The sequence below is a fragment of the Coturnix japonica genome, chromosome 1, assembly GCF_001577835.2.
Source record: "Coturnix japonica isolate 7356 chromosome 1, Coturnix japonica 2.1, whole genome shotgun sequence".
Classification (NCBI taxonomy): domain Eukaryota; kingdom Metazoa; phylum Chordata; class Aves; order Galliformes; family Phasianidae; genus Coturnix; species Coturnix japonica.
This window is the reverse complement of record NC_029516.1, coordinates 97,411,688-97,430,439: the sequence shown is the minus strand read 5'-3', so window position 1 is coordinate 97,430,439 and position 18,752 is coordinate 97,411,688. Positions and strand designations below refer to the sequence as shown.

Here is an 18,752-nt window from a genome sequence, read left to right as displayed (position 1 = left end):
ACATTCTGTTCTGAATGATCTTTTGTGTTACCTACAGGAAATGATGGGATTTCAGCACAGATATCCACCTAATTTAAATCTTGCTTTTCATGACTTGGTAACTCCCAACTACATAGTGTCAGTGAACTAGAAAGGCTGGTGAACGTCTGGAAGTTAAAGACTCAAATTAATGCCTGCAATGTGTAAGTAAGTGTCCTCTTTTTCCTATCTTAGTGAAACTCCTTCCCTCACCTCAGTAATACCCAGGTAGGTCTTATAAAAGTATGAATTAGTGATAAGAAAGGAAATTAAAACTTGTCATCTTGGATGACACAAAGGATGGAATGCAAGACTTGGGAGCAAGAAAGCTTTCTTCTTTTGGGAATCTGAACTGAATATCTGATGCAAGCATTTTCATAAAGAGGGCATTGTCTGACAAGGGCAGCCACCATTAAAACCAGTATTGAATGAGCTCACTATTTCCTCGTTACGTTTCACTGTATATTAAGACTGTTTTTATTGCACTCTAAACTTTGCATTAAAGAGCAGCCCTGCTACTGAAAGAGACATAATTCATTTACTAACAGCCCTTGCTGCTGTACTCCAATAACGTAATTGCTTTCATTGTGTCCCAACCATATGATTATTCCTGTTGTGTAGGAAATTTAAGTCCAAGGAATGTCAGATCAAATATAAAAGCCTAGTGCTTACCCAGAGTTTTTATTCAATTAAGTAGCTATTACAGAGCTCATGCTATTTCACATGACATAATGCAGAACGCAAACGTAGTCCCTTATTACAGACATATGTTCATCTAAACAAAATGACACCAACACAATCCAAACCCATTACAATTTTTCAATTATTACACTAAGGTGATTATTAGATGATGAGCAGCCTCTGAGAATGATAAGGGGGTGGGGGATCTATAGCCTCCATAAGCTACACTCGCTTGCAGCACAGCAGCAGAGTTGTTTGAGGTTTATCTGTGAAATTCTTGAACACAGAGAATCGATGCTTCTCCTGGAGTAGAAGCACTCAGCTGTGGCTCGAAGAACTCTGACTTTACAAGTGATGTGCAGTACTATGTCACGCACACAGCCAGGGTCTGACACGGGCAAAGGTGCCTAAGGCAGCATCTGGGCAGCATTTAGGGGGGCTCATCCCTGAACTAAGATCTAAAAACGTCCTGCCCATTCCTGCCCAGTCTTGCTATGTTTATTGAACACCTCACACACTGTCTCTGCACATCACTTCTGCATTGCCCACAGGATCCGTAACAATTCCTCCTCCCAATATCTCTGAGGGCTCCTCCTAATAAGCGTGGTACTACAGTTCCTACTGCCTGCCATCACATTTTAGCTTCTCACTAAATTGCTGCCCAGTGCTTAAAGTGCCTTAACACACACAAGTCTGAGGGCTTTCCTGCTGCAGTCTTGCAGCCTGGCTTTTGCTCAGAGCTTTGAACCTTTTTGGTATCACTGCTCCAAGGGGTTCTCATGGAAAGTGATTATCAGCAGCATAAGATCTTCACTTTCCTTCCATTCCTATCCCTCAGTGGTAGCTTCAAGTTCATGTGAGAGGCCCGATGCTCTGTCCTCTGTCATGTGGTGGCAGGTGGGAGAGTAGACATCAAATGCCACTACACAGAGCAGGAAATTACACCTAAATCTCTCACACCTGAAGCAGTCTCAGTTCCAGGCTGTTCAGCTAAGAGTAGGCAGACTGCCACCTCTCAGCACACCTACCTCCATCAGCCTGGAGGTGAGGATCACGCTGCTTTCTTGGAGAAGTGCTGCAAACACCAATCCTTCTGAAAACACTTCTGTCTCTAATTTCTCCAGGGATGAATATGCCTACTGGAATCCACACACCTGCTGCTGAAACTGAGAAGAGGGTGGGATTTGGGGAATGTCTCTGTGTAGTGAATACCCCGATTGCTCCATCTAAACAGCTCAATTTTCTGACTATAAGAAACCATGAAGACCATTTCTGAACCTTCCCTGTGCCCTATATAGGCTGCTGATTTCTGATCACGTGTGAAGCCAGGCAAGATTTTTACTCAGGTTTAGCCTGGAGCAGGTCTGCTGCCCTTCTGTAGAAGGGAGAAAATAATAATAATAGAAAAGTCCCAATGTAAGAAACATCATTGTGGCTGTTTTCTATTAATAAAATACTGGACTAATACAGTGATACAGGATTTCATGCAAAATGGCTTCAAATTACAAATAGTATAGATGGAGACCGGGAGTCTGCCATGAGTTACTCATCAAGCACTACAAACAATAGGAAATAGGGAAATGGAACAGGAATTGTTACTGACTACATGGAGAGTGAACAGAGTACAGAGGGCCAGCTTCTATTTTTAGAAATAAAATAAAACATAAAATAAAAAACTTCCAAAGGTGTCTGAAATTGGATTTTCCTTCTTTTTCCTCCATAACAGTCAATGTGGTCCAAGCCGGGCGTTATCATTCAAACAGGAAGGACGGTGACCGTTTCATCATTTAAGCCACTTCACTGGCATAACTGCAAGACAAAGATAAACGTCCATGCCTTCCTACACACCTTTCCTCCTCCTGTCAGCTTCTGTCTGCAACTTTTTACTTTAAGCTTATTATGAGAAAGGGATTTTATTGTTACATTTGGCTGGCAGCTGGAACTCTCCAAATGAGGCAAACAGGGCTGAGGCACACGCTTTCATCCCTCAGCAAAAACCTTGTAACATACGGTGCCATTATGTCTCCAAGCTTTAAGTGAAGAGGAAAATAGGCATCTGGGCTGGATTCATTTGTAACGCTGCACTTGCTAGATTTATATGAAAAGACAGATGAAAGCAGACACTTTAATTACTTCACCCTAACTTTTTATTACAACATCAAGTAAAACGGTGAGTTACAGAGGATAATGGGTGTGAAACACCTGGGATGAAGTCACACAGAAGCTTATGGTTTATTATCTGCCAATGGGGCTTTAAATATTGATCATTTCTGTACATGCATCTTTGTGATATTTCTCTTTTTCTCGATAAATCATTTCAGGGTTATTTTGCTTTCAGCTATGAGGTAGCGACTAGGACTGGGATCCCGCTTTTTTCTTCTGGAATTTCCTGAACTGGGACTGTATCGCCACGGCCGCCCGCTCTGTCTCTGGCGCATCCATGTCTATGTCAAATTCCTCTTGAACTTTCTTTTGTCCATCTGCCCAAAGAAAGCAGAACAAAACATCAGTACATATTTCAAATAGACACAATTGCTGGTCAACACACATGGAACGCCCTGTCCCTCTCTCCTCCACAAACACAGCCACACAGCGATGGGGAGCATATTCAAAAAACACCTCTGGGACCAGTTTTGGCTAACACAGCTGATCAAACCCACCCCTCCCTCAAAGCAGCAGCATCTGTGACAACCCATTTATAGCTAAGTCACTGACAAGTGACATCTAAGTGGTGCTCAGAATTCATTACACAACAACCTGACATATGAGGAAGTCTTCTTCTGCCTAAGTAATTAACAGTGAAGGGCTGAGAGATGCTCCTGTGCTTCCAGGAGGCAGAAACCTGAACAATGGCACCTTAAAATAATTTAAAATAGGAATAAAGATCCTGTTTCTATCCCACTGACTGTGTTAAGAGGAAGAGATATTACTTCCTAAGTCTAATTTCCATCCTTTTCACTTGTTTCCTGCCTCATCCCTTTCAGTACATACTGCTCTTCCCTGTTGAATCATTTATGTTCAATCTCTCTTTTTGCCACTGTCACTCTTCACAGGCTCAGTTACTGCCTTTCAGCCCTGATCGTTGGCTCCTTGCCTTCCTTTATTCACATTCTTCAGCTTCAGTTCAATTACATTAGGTTTCCATATAGACACAGCCCAGCTGACTTTGCTGAATTTTGTTTCATCCACTCACAGCTTAGAAGTGCAGCTGTAGGAAAACTTCTGCCCTGCTTGCAACGATAGCTCTAATCTGGCTGGACTAACAAAGTGAGCACACATATTCCACCAACCTCAAAATACCACTGAAATTCTCTGCTCCATAGAATCAGTTGTTTGCTGCACTCACATTGTTGTGTCTCAGTCCTGTTGTGGCTTTGTGAAATCAGCAATAAGAACATGAAAACTGATTTACTTGTCCATATGTCAAAATTTCTTGTCCCTTACTAGGATCCTGTTAACTTAATGTTGTTCTGAAGGGGGGAGAAATTACAGAGAAATATTCTTGATATATTTTGGCAAAAAATGTTACACTAGTAATTAAATAATCAGTTAATCTGCTCTGAAATCAATGAGACTATGTGCTGTTGCTGTCACAGAGAGCAGAGCTCAGCACGGCCCTTCCACTCCTTGGGAGGAACTGCAGCCACCATCAGGCCTCCCCTTCTATTTGGTGGCATTTACAAACTTATTTAAAATACCTACCAGACCAGTACCCAAGTTATTAATGAAAACACTGAAGAGAACTGATCCTAAAATAGTTCTCTAAAGAATCCCGTGATGACTGGCTGCCAGCTCATTTTCTATAACCCTCTGAGACTAAACCATCAATGAATTGCTCGCCCATTACATTGTGGTTTCGTCTGGCCATATGCTGGACAGAGGGATACTCTGAGAAACAGTATCAAAATCTTGTTTGAAATCCAAAAAGATAACATCAACTGGCTTCTGTTGGTCAACTAGATGGGTAACCTTGCAGCAAAAGGAAATGAAGTTTGTTAAACAGTACTTTCCCCTGATGAACACATGTTGGTTGTAACCTGTGACCGCACACTCTTTCAAGTGTTTTTCTGTAACTCCCAGAACAATCTTCCACAATTTTACCAGGCACTGAAATGAGACTAATGGGCCATGATGCAGTGATGGTCTTCCAACCCTGTGACCCCCAGAGCCCATCATCAGCACTGAAGACAGGCAAAGAAGGCCTGAGATCAGATCAAATCTCTCTACTTTATCTATGTCCCTTTTTGTGAGACAACCATCCTCATCAAGTAACAGACCAATGTCATCTTTGGTCCTCCATCTGCTGCGAACATATTTTAATATGCACTTTTTGGTGTCCCCCCAAGGTGCTGGCCAGCTTCAACTCTAATTGAGCTTTGGCCATACAATTTTTTCCCAACAGTACTGAACAGCACTTCTGTAGTCCTGCCAGGTTGCTAAACTTCTATTCTAGTGGATGAGTTGACACCCTTATTAAAACTTGATGAAATCTGGCTCGTACAACTTATGTCCTACAACAGTCTTAACAGGATGCTAACTTGCAGCAGTGACTCAGCAATCTTAGCTATATTTATAGACTCAAAATATATATATATTCTCTAGGATTTTTAATTAATCTTACCTGGTGTGCATTATTATCACTGTATTAAAACCGTACTACAACAATTCAGCATACCTGAAGATTCACTTCTTTCTATTTTTGGACACATTCTTGTTGAAACAAAAACCAAAAATTCCTAACAAATTCTTTGTGCACCTCTGTTTTTCAATCAATACATAGTGATGTTTGTGCCATCTGTTTTCAGCCATGATTTAGATTTGTAGATTAGAAAATCAGAAGTATTTAAAATAAAAGATATTTTGAAGGGTAATTAAGACTTCCATTGTTTGCTTATGGGTGGTATAGAAATACACAAATTATTAATGTACTTAATTATTAATTAAAACAAATTATTAATGTAATGAAACACGTGTATCATCTGTATACAATGCATATGACATACGTGTGTTTTCTTTCTCCCTATGTCCATCCTCATCTTTCTATTCTTCATGTATATCCACATTTGAATTCACAGAGTATACATGAATATATATAGAAATACACAGACATATTTGTTTAAAGATTTTTAAGTCTTGTGTTAAACTGAAAGGAGCTAAATGGGGTATTCCATAAAAGCTGGGAATGAGATTGTCTTGCAGTTCTCCCCCAAACAGTTTCTATTGATGTCTGTCAAAACACAGACACTCTAACAGATGGATTGTTGATCTGGAGGAGAATGTAATGGTGTACCTCCTTCAGCTTTGTCTATGTTACAGGAAAAATATTTTTTTAGATTTCAGCTTGTGTTGCTACAACGATTGGAAATATATCACACCCCACTATGACCGCTGCTTTTGTTTTACTGGTTAGTTAGCGTTAAAAGTATGACTTAAAAACTGGCCCACTTAATCAAAATGATTGATTGGAATAATTGAAATGAATGATTGAAATTGAATGATTGAAAGCCTATACACAGGACTTACATAGATTAGAGATGACCTTACAGTGCCAGTAAGAGTGACAAAGCTTTTTTGTAATCTTTCTACAATACATGTACCCTATGCCATGCTAGCTTTACCCATTAGTTCTACTCTCGCTTTTCAAACATGCAGGTTAGTAAGTTTGAATGTTCAAATCAGTGAACTGAACGCAAGTCCATGCAAATATCCTTCTTTCATTTACTGACTCCCAGACAGTGACAGAATGAACTCCATGGAGCACAACATTGACTTCTTGTTGAGTCTCGTTCACATCATGCCCACCAGCAGTTTGGCATTACAGACTAATTTCACAGGCCTAAAGACTGAGAAAACTTTCACAGTCCAAACTCTACTTCAGTATATCAATAGTCATCCCAGCAGGAGAGCCTGAAACTGCATCTAATTAGCTGTTTTCCAAATCTAAAATCCTGAAAGCTCATTTCACATTGTTGCAATTGAAAAAGTTCTACTTATTCAATTTCCAGATGAAACATTAGAAAGTTATCTCTGTAATCTGCTGCAGTGCCTCATGAGCCATTGCAAACACTGGATGGATAATGAAAGTGTCTGTAACAAGGAAAACAATGAAATCTTACATATTCAATTCTACAAAGACAACTCTAGAGAAATTCAGTGCAAGTGCAATTATTCACAAATATACCTTCAGCAATTTCTTTCATTTACATTTTTAGTATAAAGAAAAATTGAATTACAACACTGGAAAAAGAGAACATGGCTTATTCACTATGGGCCAAAAACCTAAAAAGAAATCACCTGTGGCCTTTGAACAAATAGGTAATAGACTAATGCTTCCTAAATGTATTCATTGACAGACAAAAGCTGATTAGCTGGATTTGGAGGAAAAAAAGACTCACTCTTTATCGTCATAAGTTCTCCATCCCTCAGATGAAGTAGAGTTTGCTTGTCAATGACTGGAAAAATATTCAGCATGAAAATTTTTATGGGCTGGAGCCTCTAAGTGTTGTTTCATGTCTTTAAGTGTTACCCTCCATGCCTGCTCACCCAGCCCACATTCAATAGGAATTATGAGACTATATTGAAGATGGAATACACTCAGAAAAAACAAAAACTTGCATTTTTTCAGGAGGTAAACTGCAGCATTTAGAAAAAGGCTAAATGAAATGTGGGCCAGAATCATAGTGCCCCACGACATGCTGGAAGCAGTATTTTGCCTTAGGCGGGATCATTACCTCCCACAGTTCAAAAGATTGTTCAAGCTGAGACAGTCTTTATGCCACCCTGATCTCAAGCTATTACACCAGTCTGTCCAATGAGGCAGAACAGTCTCTAATTAAGGAGGACAAAATGGGCAGAAATCTCACAGATGTTGACATTCGTGTGGAGCATTACCTTTATGTTATAAGAGGAGTCATTTTTTCTGACTAGACTGCATGAAGCAAACAGAGAAAACATGGGTGCTTAGGCATACAGACGGTCACATTTTAGTCCATATAACTACCAATTTAAAAGCGAATAGATGACACAACCATTCTTTCTTCTCTGTATTCAATTGAGGGGTGAGGAAGTAAAAGACAAGGTCTTGCCTTCTTGAGGAAGGACAAAAAGGAAGAATAGCTAGGGAAATCAACCTTGTCTTTTCTTCCTCTGCAAGATGAGGAAAAATAACACCCAAACTGATCTTATGACTGATAAAAGGAAACAATCTGTTTCTCAACACTAAAATATCTCCAGCCAGTTACCAAGGCCACAAAACCCAGCAGTTGGCTCTGAGCTTTTGTTTTGGTCACCCGGCTGCTCCCAGGGAGGCTCTCACTTCCCAAGGCATGTGAACAGATGGGAATGCTGACGGAGTGGATGTTGCCCAAGCCCAACAGAAGAAAGGAAAGTAACTGATGTTGCCCCATTTTATTCATTTATCTTCTAACCCATTATTTAGCTGAATAAAAAGCCAAATAGTCAACAGCACACTACTAACTGACAGAGACAATCCAACTCAAAGGTTTAGGTACTGTACCTACTAAGGACAGAAATTTGCTTAAGAATAACATGATACTCTTCCTTCCTACTTATTAAAAATGCTGCAGGGTGACGCATGCATTTTGTGACAAGGAATGCATCATTTGTTCTTGTTTCTGCATTTCATAACAAATGCAGACATTCAAGGGCCACTTTTCCAAAGTCAAAGCTGTGTGTTCTGTCTATATCAGCAAAGAAGCACTCAATGGTGGGGAAGGGAGGGGTTGTTATGGGCTTATACAAAGGTGTTAATTTTCCATGGTCAGTTATTTGAAGATGGGAGGTGCTGGAGAAGTGCAGTGTCCACACAGCTATAATTTCTGAAACCGAAGAGCAACCCTTGGAGCACAGTAAGCTCCTGTGACTTCAGAAGCACAGTGTGAAGCAAAATAAAGGTTATCATTAGTCATCAGATTAAATGTAATGGCTACTTTTATCTGAACCAGACTAACCATCCTCTTGATATTACTCAAAACATGCTAGGAAAGAATTAACGTCTTCTTGCTACACTGCAAATTACAATCTGTTATAAAAAAGATGTCCTCATTAGAAAATCAAAGTCCTTTCTTGTTTAAATTTACCTCTGCTTTTGTAATGTGGCATTGTTAGCTCTAATTCAAAAAACTAGTTTTGCTGTACAAAATAGTGGTTGTTCTCCTATGCATTTTAAAAATGTTATTTCGTTATGAGTATTCTTTTTTCCTTTAGTTGTAACAACGTGAAAAGCAGAAATATTTTTTCAGATATTCAGTGAAGTAGAACAAAACTAGATGCATATTGGAGTAAACTATAATGAAACCAAAACAAATTGTAATAAAATTCAGCTTAGAAAAACTGTATTTTCAACTAATTTGTAGCCAAATACAGGTAGACCGATATTCCTCAACAAATTATACAGAAATAAATATTGGGCTTTTTAAAATGCAAGTATTATTTAAGCAATCATTTGTTATCTCAAAAATAATTTATGTATCAATTAAAGATCTTTCAAATGCCCTACAAATGCATAAGTGATGCATAGATAGGTACATACACATGTTCATGGGGATCTATTCTGGCTAAGAAACTACAAGGTATAGTTCACATTTCCATGGGGAGACTAAACTCTGGAAGTTTAACTATCTACAAAGCAAATGAAGCCGTTTCAGCTGTATAATCTCATCTCCTGCTAGCTAAACCTGAACCTAAGGAATGCTAGACTGACTTCCAAAGCCAACAGAAGTCTCTGGCATCCAAAAAGAAGTGGTGCTGGGGAGAAACAGAGGGCACAGTCACAACCCTATATTACTACAGAATGATGCCCTATCAGCAGGGATCCTTATGATCTGCCCCAAGTTCCATCCTTAAGAAAGCAAGCCATAACCCTCCTCACAGTCTCAGTCCAAAGTTAAGCGAGTGTCTGCATGAATGCGATCCCCAGTGTTCCAGCCAAGTTTTAAAGGGGAATTGTTATGATGTGTTTTTAATTTCCTGTGCAATTTCCAGTTCTCCTATCTTTGCTATACACTGTGCCTTTAAACAGCTTTGCTATGGAAAGAGCTGCATTTCAGCAGCTCGTGAAGCAAACCACCCTCTTGCCTCACTAGTCAACCGCTTGATTAATATATGATTAGTTACTTTCCTATTATGGTAGCACTCAGGCACTCCAAGTCATAGATGGGAACCCTAATGTGGTAGGCACTTATGGATGCAGAATAATAAATTCACTATCCTCTGCCACTCCTCAGTTCTATGACCTTTGCAAAAGTGTCTTCAGCTGCAAATGTTTAAAATAAAGGCTAGAGAACAGCCTGAAAGCTGCTACCCAGGCTGTGGTTGCACCAGCAAAACTCACAGGGCCACAGTAGGGCTTATTCACTGTTCACAGCTTCTCTAGCACACGAGATAGTGGTGCAATTGGCATGACTGCGGCTGTGCTAGACAGCCCTTTGGCAAGTACTGCCTGGCTACTGTGGTCAGATGGCATGGCAAGCAGCTCTTCCTTGTAGACAGGGGAGATGTTAACACCCAGGTTTTTTTGCAGGATGGAGAGTTTAGCCCTGCTGATGCCATCCATACTGTGCCATTTTGCATCCAAGTCAGAGAAAAGAAACCAGCCTATTTTATATTATAATAGAGATGCAGCCCTTCAAAATGCTTTTTAGCTCTAGACCACAGGGAACCAATTCAAAATGAGTTGGCAGACACTATTAATTATGTGAATACCAATGGTACCTGAGAGCCCTTGCAAAGAAAATGCAAAAGAAGGCTGTTCATCCTCAAATGCAGTACTGCTTCCCTTGTGTTGCATAGCAGTGGCACTTTCCAGGAATATTACTCTTTATCATCTCTCTCTCTCTCTCTCTTTTGCAATTTACAAGGTTAGCTAAGGATTAAGTTCACAGAAATGGCAGCAATCACAATATGCCACACAGAAGTAACAAAAAATGGGGGCTCAAATTCATGTACTGCCAAAGTAAGATGAGCTGGGGAAGATGGCACAGGTTACAGAAGAAAACCTGTCAATCAGGAAGATTAGAAGAGTCAATCAAAAGAACCGTGATAGAGAGTTAGAATGTCTTTCTCTCCACACAAAAAATGAAGGAAGCATCCAATTTTGCTCTGCTTATCTTCAAAGTGTAAAATTAGGGCAATTTCTAGGCATCATTGTACACCAGCAGAGCTCTGTTAGCAACTAATGCAAGTCCTTTTTTTAATTTTTCAGAGCAATTTCTATGAAAACAGGCTGCACAGAGAAGCTGTGATGCCCCATCCCTGGAGGTGCTCATGGCCAGGTTGAATGGGGCCCTGGGCAGTCTGAGCTGGTGGGGGGCAGCCCTGCTCATGGCAGGTGTTGGGGCGGCATGGGCTTTGATGTCCCTTCCAAGAAAAGCCATTCTGTGATTCTATGAAAACCATTACATGAGAGCTTGGAAAATCACAATAAGAAAAGGTTCACCTCTCATAAAATCCATCACCACATTTACAAAGTATTTAACATCACACTCAGCAGTGGACAGCATAAGGTATAAGAACCCTTAGCTTTGCCATTCAGCATTGTACAGTTGAGTCATTTTGGTACCTCCATATCCCATTTTATCACATGCTATCTATAAATGCCTTGTAAATTAGGTTGGCTGTAAGAAGCATTTACTTTGCTACATAGATTAAATGCAAAAGAAATAATGTCCAAGCATAGCAAATTTATTTGGACAAATGCAGGCACTTCTGTCTATTGGTAATAGGATAACCACTTAGGTAGAGCCCTATGATGAAAAAGCCGCTGCTTTAAGAATCTGTACAGTATTAGCATTCTGCACTACAAGCCAGCTTGTGAGTGACTGAGGAATTAGCTGGGCCACTCTCAAAGTCCTGCAGCTACCTGGTCATAAAAAATGACCAGGGAGGCATTTGATGTCATTTGAAGACAGAAAAAAATGGGTCTTGGAATACCTGATCTAGCCCACAGACTGAACTGAACAATCTTACTCAGAGAGGGTTTTTAAGGAATGTATTTGGCAAAAGAGTTGATCATTCTTCCATAAAACCAAACATATTTCATCTGTAGTGCCCCAGAGATGCAGCCAACATAAACCCTCGTCTCCTGAAGTAGTTCTAAGGTCACAGTCTGAACAAAGACCAGAGTACCCTGATAGACACCAGTTCATCACAAAACTTCTGCTGACTTTCACCATTACCCATCAGTAGACCTTGTACACTCCTGCATCACTTGGATTTGTAACTTCAGTTTCAGCATCCACAAGCACAACCACTACAGTACTGGATTGATGCAGTCCAGCCCCAGGTAGTCTTTTGCTGAACATGCCACGTAGCAAAATTCTCTCACTAAATGTACAGAATTTAAATTCCTCTGACTCCTGAGAGCCTCTGCTCTCAGATGTAGTTTTCCAAGACAAAGCAAAGCGATTCCACTGCAGGAGTGTACTAGGAAATTTCCACTGTTTGCTTTCGCTTGGGCTGTTATCTGAACAGAATTGTTAATTTGAGTTTACTACGTCTCCACTGAACACAGAAAACTGCATTATATGTTTATTTCCCCTGCAGGCTGGGCTGCTTACATCTTTAAAGAAGAGGAGTACCTTAAGAGAATGTAAAATAGAAACAGTAGTAAGGGGAAATGAACTGAGATACTAGGACAATATGACTCTGAAAGGATCAGAAGGAATTACATGCTGCAGGATGTTGTCCACATATTAAGGGCTGTCTTGCTCAACAGCCACTTGGAAAGCTTTGTTACACATCATACAGAAACTCATTAGGCTGAACGGTTAAAGAATGGATTCTAGATATAAGAAATAAAAAACTCTCTCCAGTTCCTTAGCACAAGGCATCAAACCGGAGCTATAGTTGCTTACATCAGAACTTAACAGAAACTCACCTTAGAAAGAAACCCACTGCCCAATGGAAAAAAAACCAAAACAGGCACTCTGAGGGTGTCATCCCTCTGACCTACTTCAGGCATCCATTTTAGGACAGCATCAATCTCATCCTCAAATTCCCTTCTTATATTATCTAGTTCTCTAAAGCTCAAATGTCAATATTGATGCTTAATCTAATGGATCGCGTTCTCGACTTAGAGAGACACCTGAACCACAGTGAGGAGTTTCATATGGACAAACTTATTTGCCACTTCATGTGAAATTCCTTCTCAGCACATAAATTATGTAGACTGAACAAATGGTACCATGCTGACATTTCAGCAGCTGAGAAATCTAATTTGCTTCAGGAAGAAAGACAAAAGAAAAAGAAGTAGTGCATGGCTTCTCATACTACTCCATCTGTGTGCTTCCATCCCATTGCTAGCGAGGAAGAGAACAGCTCACCTTCAACAAGGGGTCAAAATGAACATTTGTTCCTTCTGCTGAGATTGCCAGCGAAGCTGCCAGTTGTGCAGCTGATCTGGATCCTCTTATGCTCCCTCAGGAGCTGACTGGACAGTCTGCATACATTTCTCAAGATAAACAGTTGAACAGACAAAAAAATATATATATATCCACACCTCTTTCCATACATTCAATTTATTTCAAGGATAGTAAATTTTCGTGTATGCATGTATTTCTGCATGCTAAGGAGAAACTGTTTCATTTATATAAGTCTTCTTTTAAGAGTACCTCAGTAAGACTTCTATTTCCCTAAAAGGGATTACAGTTAACACCACAACAAGCAGTATTGAATACTTCATTTGGATAAGCAGACAAATGACAGTTGCTGTGAGAACTATAATTGAATTTGCAAACTACTGCAAACACCAAATTTGCGCTGTGCTATTTAGCCAATAATAAGCCAAGCGATTGCTGCAGTCATTCTGCTGAAAAGTGGAGACACTCAAAAGGAACTCTTGCACATATCGGGTGTCGAAGGCAGCCATCACTTGACTTCTTTACTGAGATCACAAAAAGGAGAAATAAAATGGCTGAGTCAGATGTGCTGGGAAAGACAAGTTATGTCTTAAAGGCACTGCTAGTGGTGCTTCTCACTGCTGATATGAGCCAAGGCAGGTCCTCATTGACAAGGGACTGTAAACTCTTGAAGCACACATAAAACATAGTGGATACCTCTCAGTACAGTTCCCCAACACAAATCCTCTCTCCTTCGTTCCAGGGTCCCATGTAGCACCTATGGGTGAGGAGGAGGCATGGCTTTCGGTACTGAAGTCCTGGCTGATTCAGCCGGGAAATTGGATTTTACAGAAGGATACACTTCTGTTCTTTAAATGCCAAATAACACAAATTAGCATTTCATCACTCCTTAATGGAAAAAATACACAAATATCACACACTGTAGTCTTTTTTTCCAGCTGTAGAAACTGATATTAAGGTTAGTAATAAGTCTAATAGCTCTGAGACAGAACACGAATGCAGCTCAGCTCCCCCACAAATTTCCTCTCACAGAGTAATAGAGAAGCCCTTATTGGCACATAGGACAATTTACTGTTCAGCATAACAGAGTGAAAAATGGCAATGAATAGATTTTCTGAAAGAGTGGGGAACATATCCAGAAGGGCAAGTTGTCCTTCTCAGCAGCTTGCTCATTACTTATCGGCAGTTACTGTACTGCAAGGCTGAACCCTGAATTCTAACAAGTCAATACCAAAGCTCTGTGGGATTTCTTGTTCCTGACTTCAGTGCTTGTATTTACTGAGTAAGGACTGATGGCATAGAGTAATATAATTTTCCAAGCTCTTTCAAAGTAGCAGAGATTAATGAGCAAGTTCAGGCACTAGAGAGTACTTCAAACCCTGCTTGAACTTTTTTTCCTTTGACCATCTCATGAAAAAATGACATTCCAAACCTTCTAGGTTCTAGGCACTGAGTCAGCAGCAGCATTTTTTAACCAGATTCTATTTCAGACAAAAGGTAGAGGGGCTGTTCTCCCATGAGAATACGGTTACAGGTTCTGACAAGCACCTGACTACAGTGTAGATCATTAAAGCTAGGTTGCAGTGGGCTTATTCTCAGGTGTGTAGCAAGGAGAAAGAATATCCACCTTCTGCAGACCATGTATAGAAATCATATTTACTTTTTTTTTTTCCCGCTATAGATATTGGTAGAAGCAAGCATGATTTTCCAATTAAAACATCAGAGGGAAAAGAGAAGTTAAGCCTGCTCTACTAACATTTTGTGTATATCAGAAGACTGTGGAGCAGAGAGGAGAAAATGGTCTCATTTTCCAGACAGATGGTGCACTTTGCAAATACAATACAGTACACTGAGGACACAAAGAAAGGTTGTACGTGCTTGAAGTACAGTGCATTCCTGAGCTGCTAATAAAGCGATGGCAATGAAGTACTGGCCTGCAAGTGAGGCTTCTTTTCAGCCTTCAGAGCTACAGAACAAGACCTATGTCACCTGCAATACTCCCTGCCTACTTCAAAAAAGACCACCCTCCCTTTTCTCATTCCCATTCTGGTTCAACAGCGCCTCATTTTCCTCAGAAGCCCCAACAAACACACACAATCATAGAATCACAAGGTTGGAAAAAACCTACAAGATCACCTAGTCCAACCATCAAATACATTTCAAGCATGATCACCCTGCTAGAGTCCCCTTATCAAAGCCCTGTTTACCTTTATGGAGTATGTATACATGGCCTCAAAACATAGGAATCACATTTCCCCATGTTTGTGACCATCTTTCTCCCATATGCAGACTGATCTCTGCCTTGTGCTGAAGAGACTTACAGCCAGACAAAAGGGAGAAAGGGCATTAGTCTGCACAGAGATTTTGGGACGTGGATACTGCATGCTTTCATTCATCTGAGGAGGGCACTATAATTTGGGTTGTGTGGGGGGTTTTTTTTCCTTTCTTAATAAAAATATTTACATAGTGGATGGGAGTGTGATCCAATATCTCAAGCACAATTTACAAAGAAAAACTTCTAGGCAATGAACTGAGAAGTGCTAGACAGTAAGCCTCAGCAAGGTTCAAAAATAAATTCTTTGCTGTAAATGTATGCTACGTGTTTCAGACCCATGTAATTTGTAATACCTTTGCAATTTGTAAAATGATGGAGGAGTTTGCTCTTGGCTATAAAATGTTACAAATTAAAAGGAAAATGCAAAATATTTTAAAAACTGACAAATTTTACTGAGGTGAGATTAGAAGCCATGGAGGCTTCCTATTCCACTTACCCTTTCCTCCTACCTCAATGAGTTTTCACCTGAGGTATTTTAACAACTGCTACTTAAAAACAATTTTATCAGGAAGGGTGGGCATTGATTTAGCAAAGTGCTGCAATTGCAATTAGAGAGTTATTAAACCCACTGCCAGATAGTCTAATTGACATGAAAATCTAACTGAGGCCAGGGAATAAAGGTTTCCCTCCTGCTTAAGCAGCATGTTTATCGCATACATAGAGCGATTTTGAAAGGATATTAACATAGCAAAGTTAAGCACAAAAAAGTCAGTATATGACAAACTACAGTGCAATTAATTCTGTTAATTTTGTGCAGACAACTTTAATTTCAGAAAATCCTGTTTGAAATTCTTGACTTTGTGACCTTTATAGTCTTAGGAGCATGTTGTGTTTCCTAGATTTAAAGAAAAGAATTATATATTCTACTGCAACATATGGACACCCACATGGCTCCTCAGTACAGCTATTTGAAACTGCAAGATCCACCACACAGACTTCTTGTTTTAATTAAATAACTGACAGCAGTAGTAGGCTGCTGTCCTCAATCAAAATCAGTAGGAAATGGGATGGAATGTACATTTTGCTGGTGGGTTTCATATGGCTGACAGAAAAGGAACAATTAAAAGATGGAAGGTATGGGCATCAGGGGCAGGGACTTCATTGCTCATTCACATCTTCAGATGGGGCAGCCTTTTCTGCCTTCTCTGTAGAACTCATATCATTCTCTGTAGAATCCCATCTCAGACAAGACCCTCATCACGGTTCCCCAGTAGTCCTCAGTGCTGCTTTTTATTTATCTAGTTAGTCCTAGTCCACAAAAATCATACCTACCCTAACCTCAGAACTCCATCTCAACCCTTTCCCACATTAACTGGCTTTTGGTCTCTTCCAGTTACCACATGCCTTTTCACATTCCTCCCTTCTAATCCCAGTTTCCATTCATAACTACTAATCCTTCCCTAAATATCCTGAGGCTGTAGTTTCCCAACAGGACTTACTGAACTCCAACATTCCATCCTTTGACCTCTTAGCTATACTTTTTGTCCACTCTGGATTCAAGGCAGAAGGTACACTTCCTTCTAAGTAACTGTGGTGCCTTGGTGATAAAGAAGGCACACCGTGCTCACAGCTCCGTTCCCTGGCCAAAACGTATCTTACAAAAGCAAGCAGAAGCAATTAGAAAAAACTAAGTTCCTCAAGCCCCACAAAGACAGCATTGGTTTATTTGTCTTGGTGCTTACTACCTTATGATTTAAAAAAATTAACTGCTCCACTGAATGTATGCAAATGTAAGGCTCATCTTTCCAAACATTTACAACTTGGCAATGTTTGAAGATAGAAGAGCCACATGTCAAATGGTAAATCTCAAGTTTCTGTTCAAAATGATAACAGTTGAAAGCAATCCAAATAGAGGCATCCAGAAATTGTTTTTAATTGGTAGACGTGCTAGAATTTTGTTCAAGACTCATTTTTGGAAACAAATGGGATAACTTTGCTGAAACCCTCCAAAATAAATTCTGCTTGACAGCAAGCAACCAACACGGCAAATTTCAGCTGAAGCAGTTGAATTTTGGTGGGGTTGTATACATCTGAAAAGGGATTTGATAACCAGCAGAATTCAGTAACTCAGAGATTCAACCTTGCCACCAATCTAGGCAATAGCAAACACACTAAGAATACATAACAAGAGTAGAGACAGTAAATAAATGAAATGAAGATATAGATAGACAAAATCTTGAAGAGGGGTTGAAAAGGGAATGTGGATATTCTTGTGTCGGTGTTTTGAGGGTTGCCAATGATTCCTAAAAGTCTTAGCCTCAAATAAATAAATAAGAATTAAAAAATTGTTATTTATAATGATTATACACTAATACATTATATATATTATTAATACATCATTATCTATAATCGCAGCTCTCCTTTGTGTGTTCTGTGATTGAGGATTTCTCTAGCACTTAACCCTGTTGCTTATTTGAAACGTATAGAAAACCATTTTCCCTTACCCGAATTTAAGCTCTGACAGATACTCTGAGTTCTGCTTGGATTTACAGACATGTCAGATTGTCAATAAAACCAATCTGAAACACCATCTTAGCTGACACACACAATTGACCAACCTCAGATCATTACTTCAGCCCATATTTTTCTGATCTATATAGGCTTTTTTTCCTTCCTTTGTTTCTGAGGATTACAAGCAACATGAGCTTAACAATGTTAACATCTAAAAGAATGACAAAATTTCATGTCTTTCCTCTGCATCAGAGAACACAAGCTGGGTTAATGCTATAACAGATTTAAGCTAGGACATAAGTCACTGGCTGACACTACAAGCACTGACATATGCAGAATGCACAGTGTACAATACACCCTCAAACCAGTTTCCTTTGTTCCTAACTAAAATCCACCTCATTTTCCTTACTGCTTGAATTTCAGACCTGAACATAAAGATAACAAATTAAATATTTTTATTCTCTTTTCCATGGGAAACCCAGTGTGCACTCCCTCTCTCATTCCCAAGCTGACAAGGAAGAAAAAGATGACTACTGAAATTGCTCATTTCCAATCCCACTATTTTAAAGATTGCATTATCCCCTTAAATGTGGTGCTCTTCTTTCTAGTGTTTCTTTTCTGTCTTCACCTGAGCCCTGGTCAAACCGAGCTTGGAAAACAGTTACTGTTTTGTGAGACCGTGCAAACTAGAGACTTCAGCTGAGGGTTGATCATGACTTCAAATTAGAGCATTAGTCAGTTATCCTCTTTTGATGAACATAGATGCATACAAAGTTTGCCTGAGAAAATAAGTGGAGAGGCAGCTAGAGGAAGAAGTAGTGCTTGACCTATCTGTGCTGAGAAGACATGAAATTCTCTGGGGAAGAGAAAGAATTAGCAATGAGACAGAA

General features: G+C 39.8%; 1 protein-coding gene across 2 annotated transcripts in view; it reads right to left on the bottom strand.

Annotated features, from left to right (window-relative positions):
- Positions 1-672: 672 nt before the first annotated feature.
- Positions 673-18,752, bottom strand: part of PCP4 (Purkinje cell protein 4) — a 52,067-nt gene continuing 33,987 nt past the window's right edge. For both annotated transcript variants that reach the window (XM_015882850.2, XM_015882844.1), the window contains exon 3: positions 673-3,179. In XM_015882850.2, the coding sequence (XP_015738336.1) occupies positions 3,052-3,179 (128 nt within the window). In that variant the 3' untranslated portion in view covers positions 673-3,051. The remainder of the gene's footprint in view (positions 3,180-18,752) is intronic.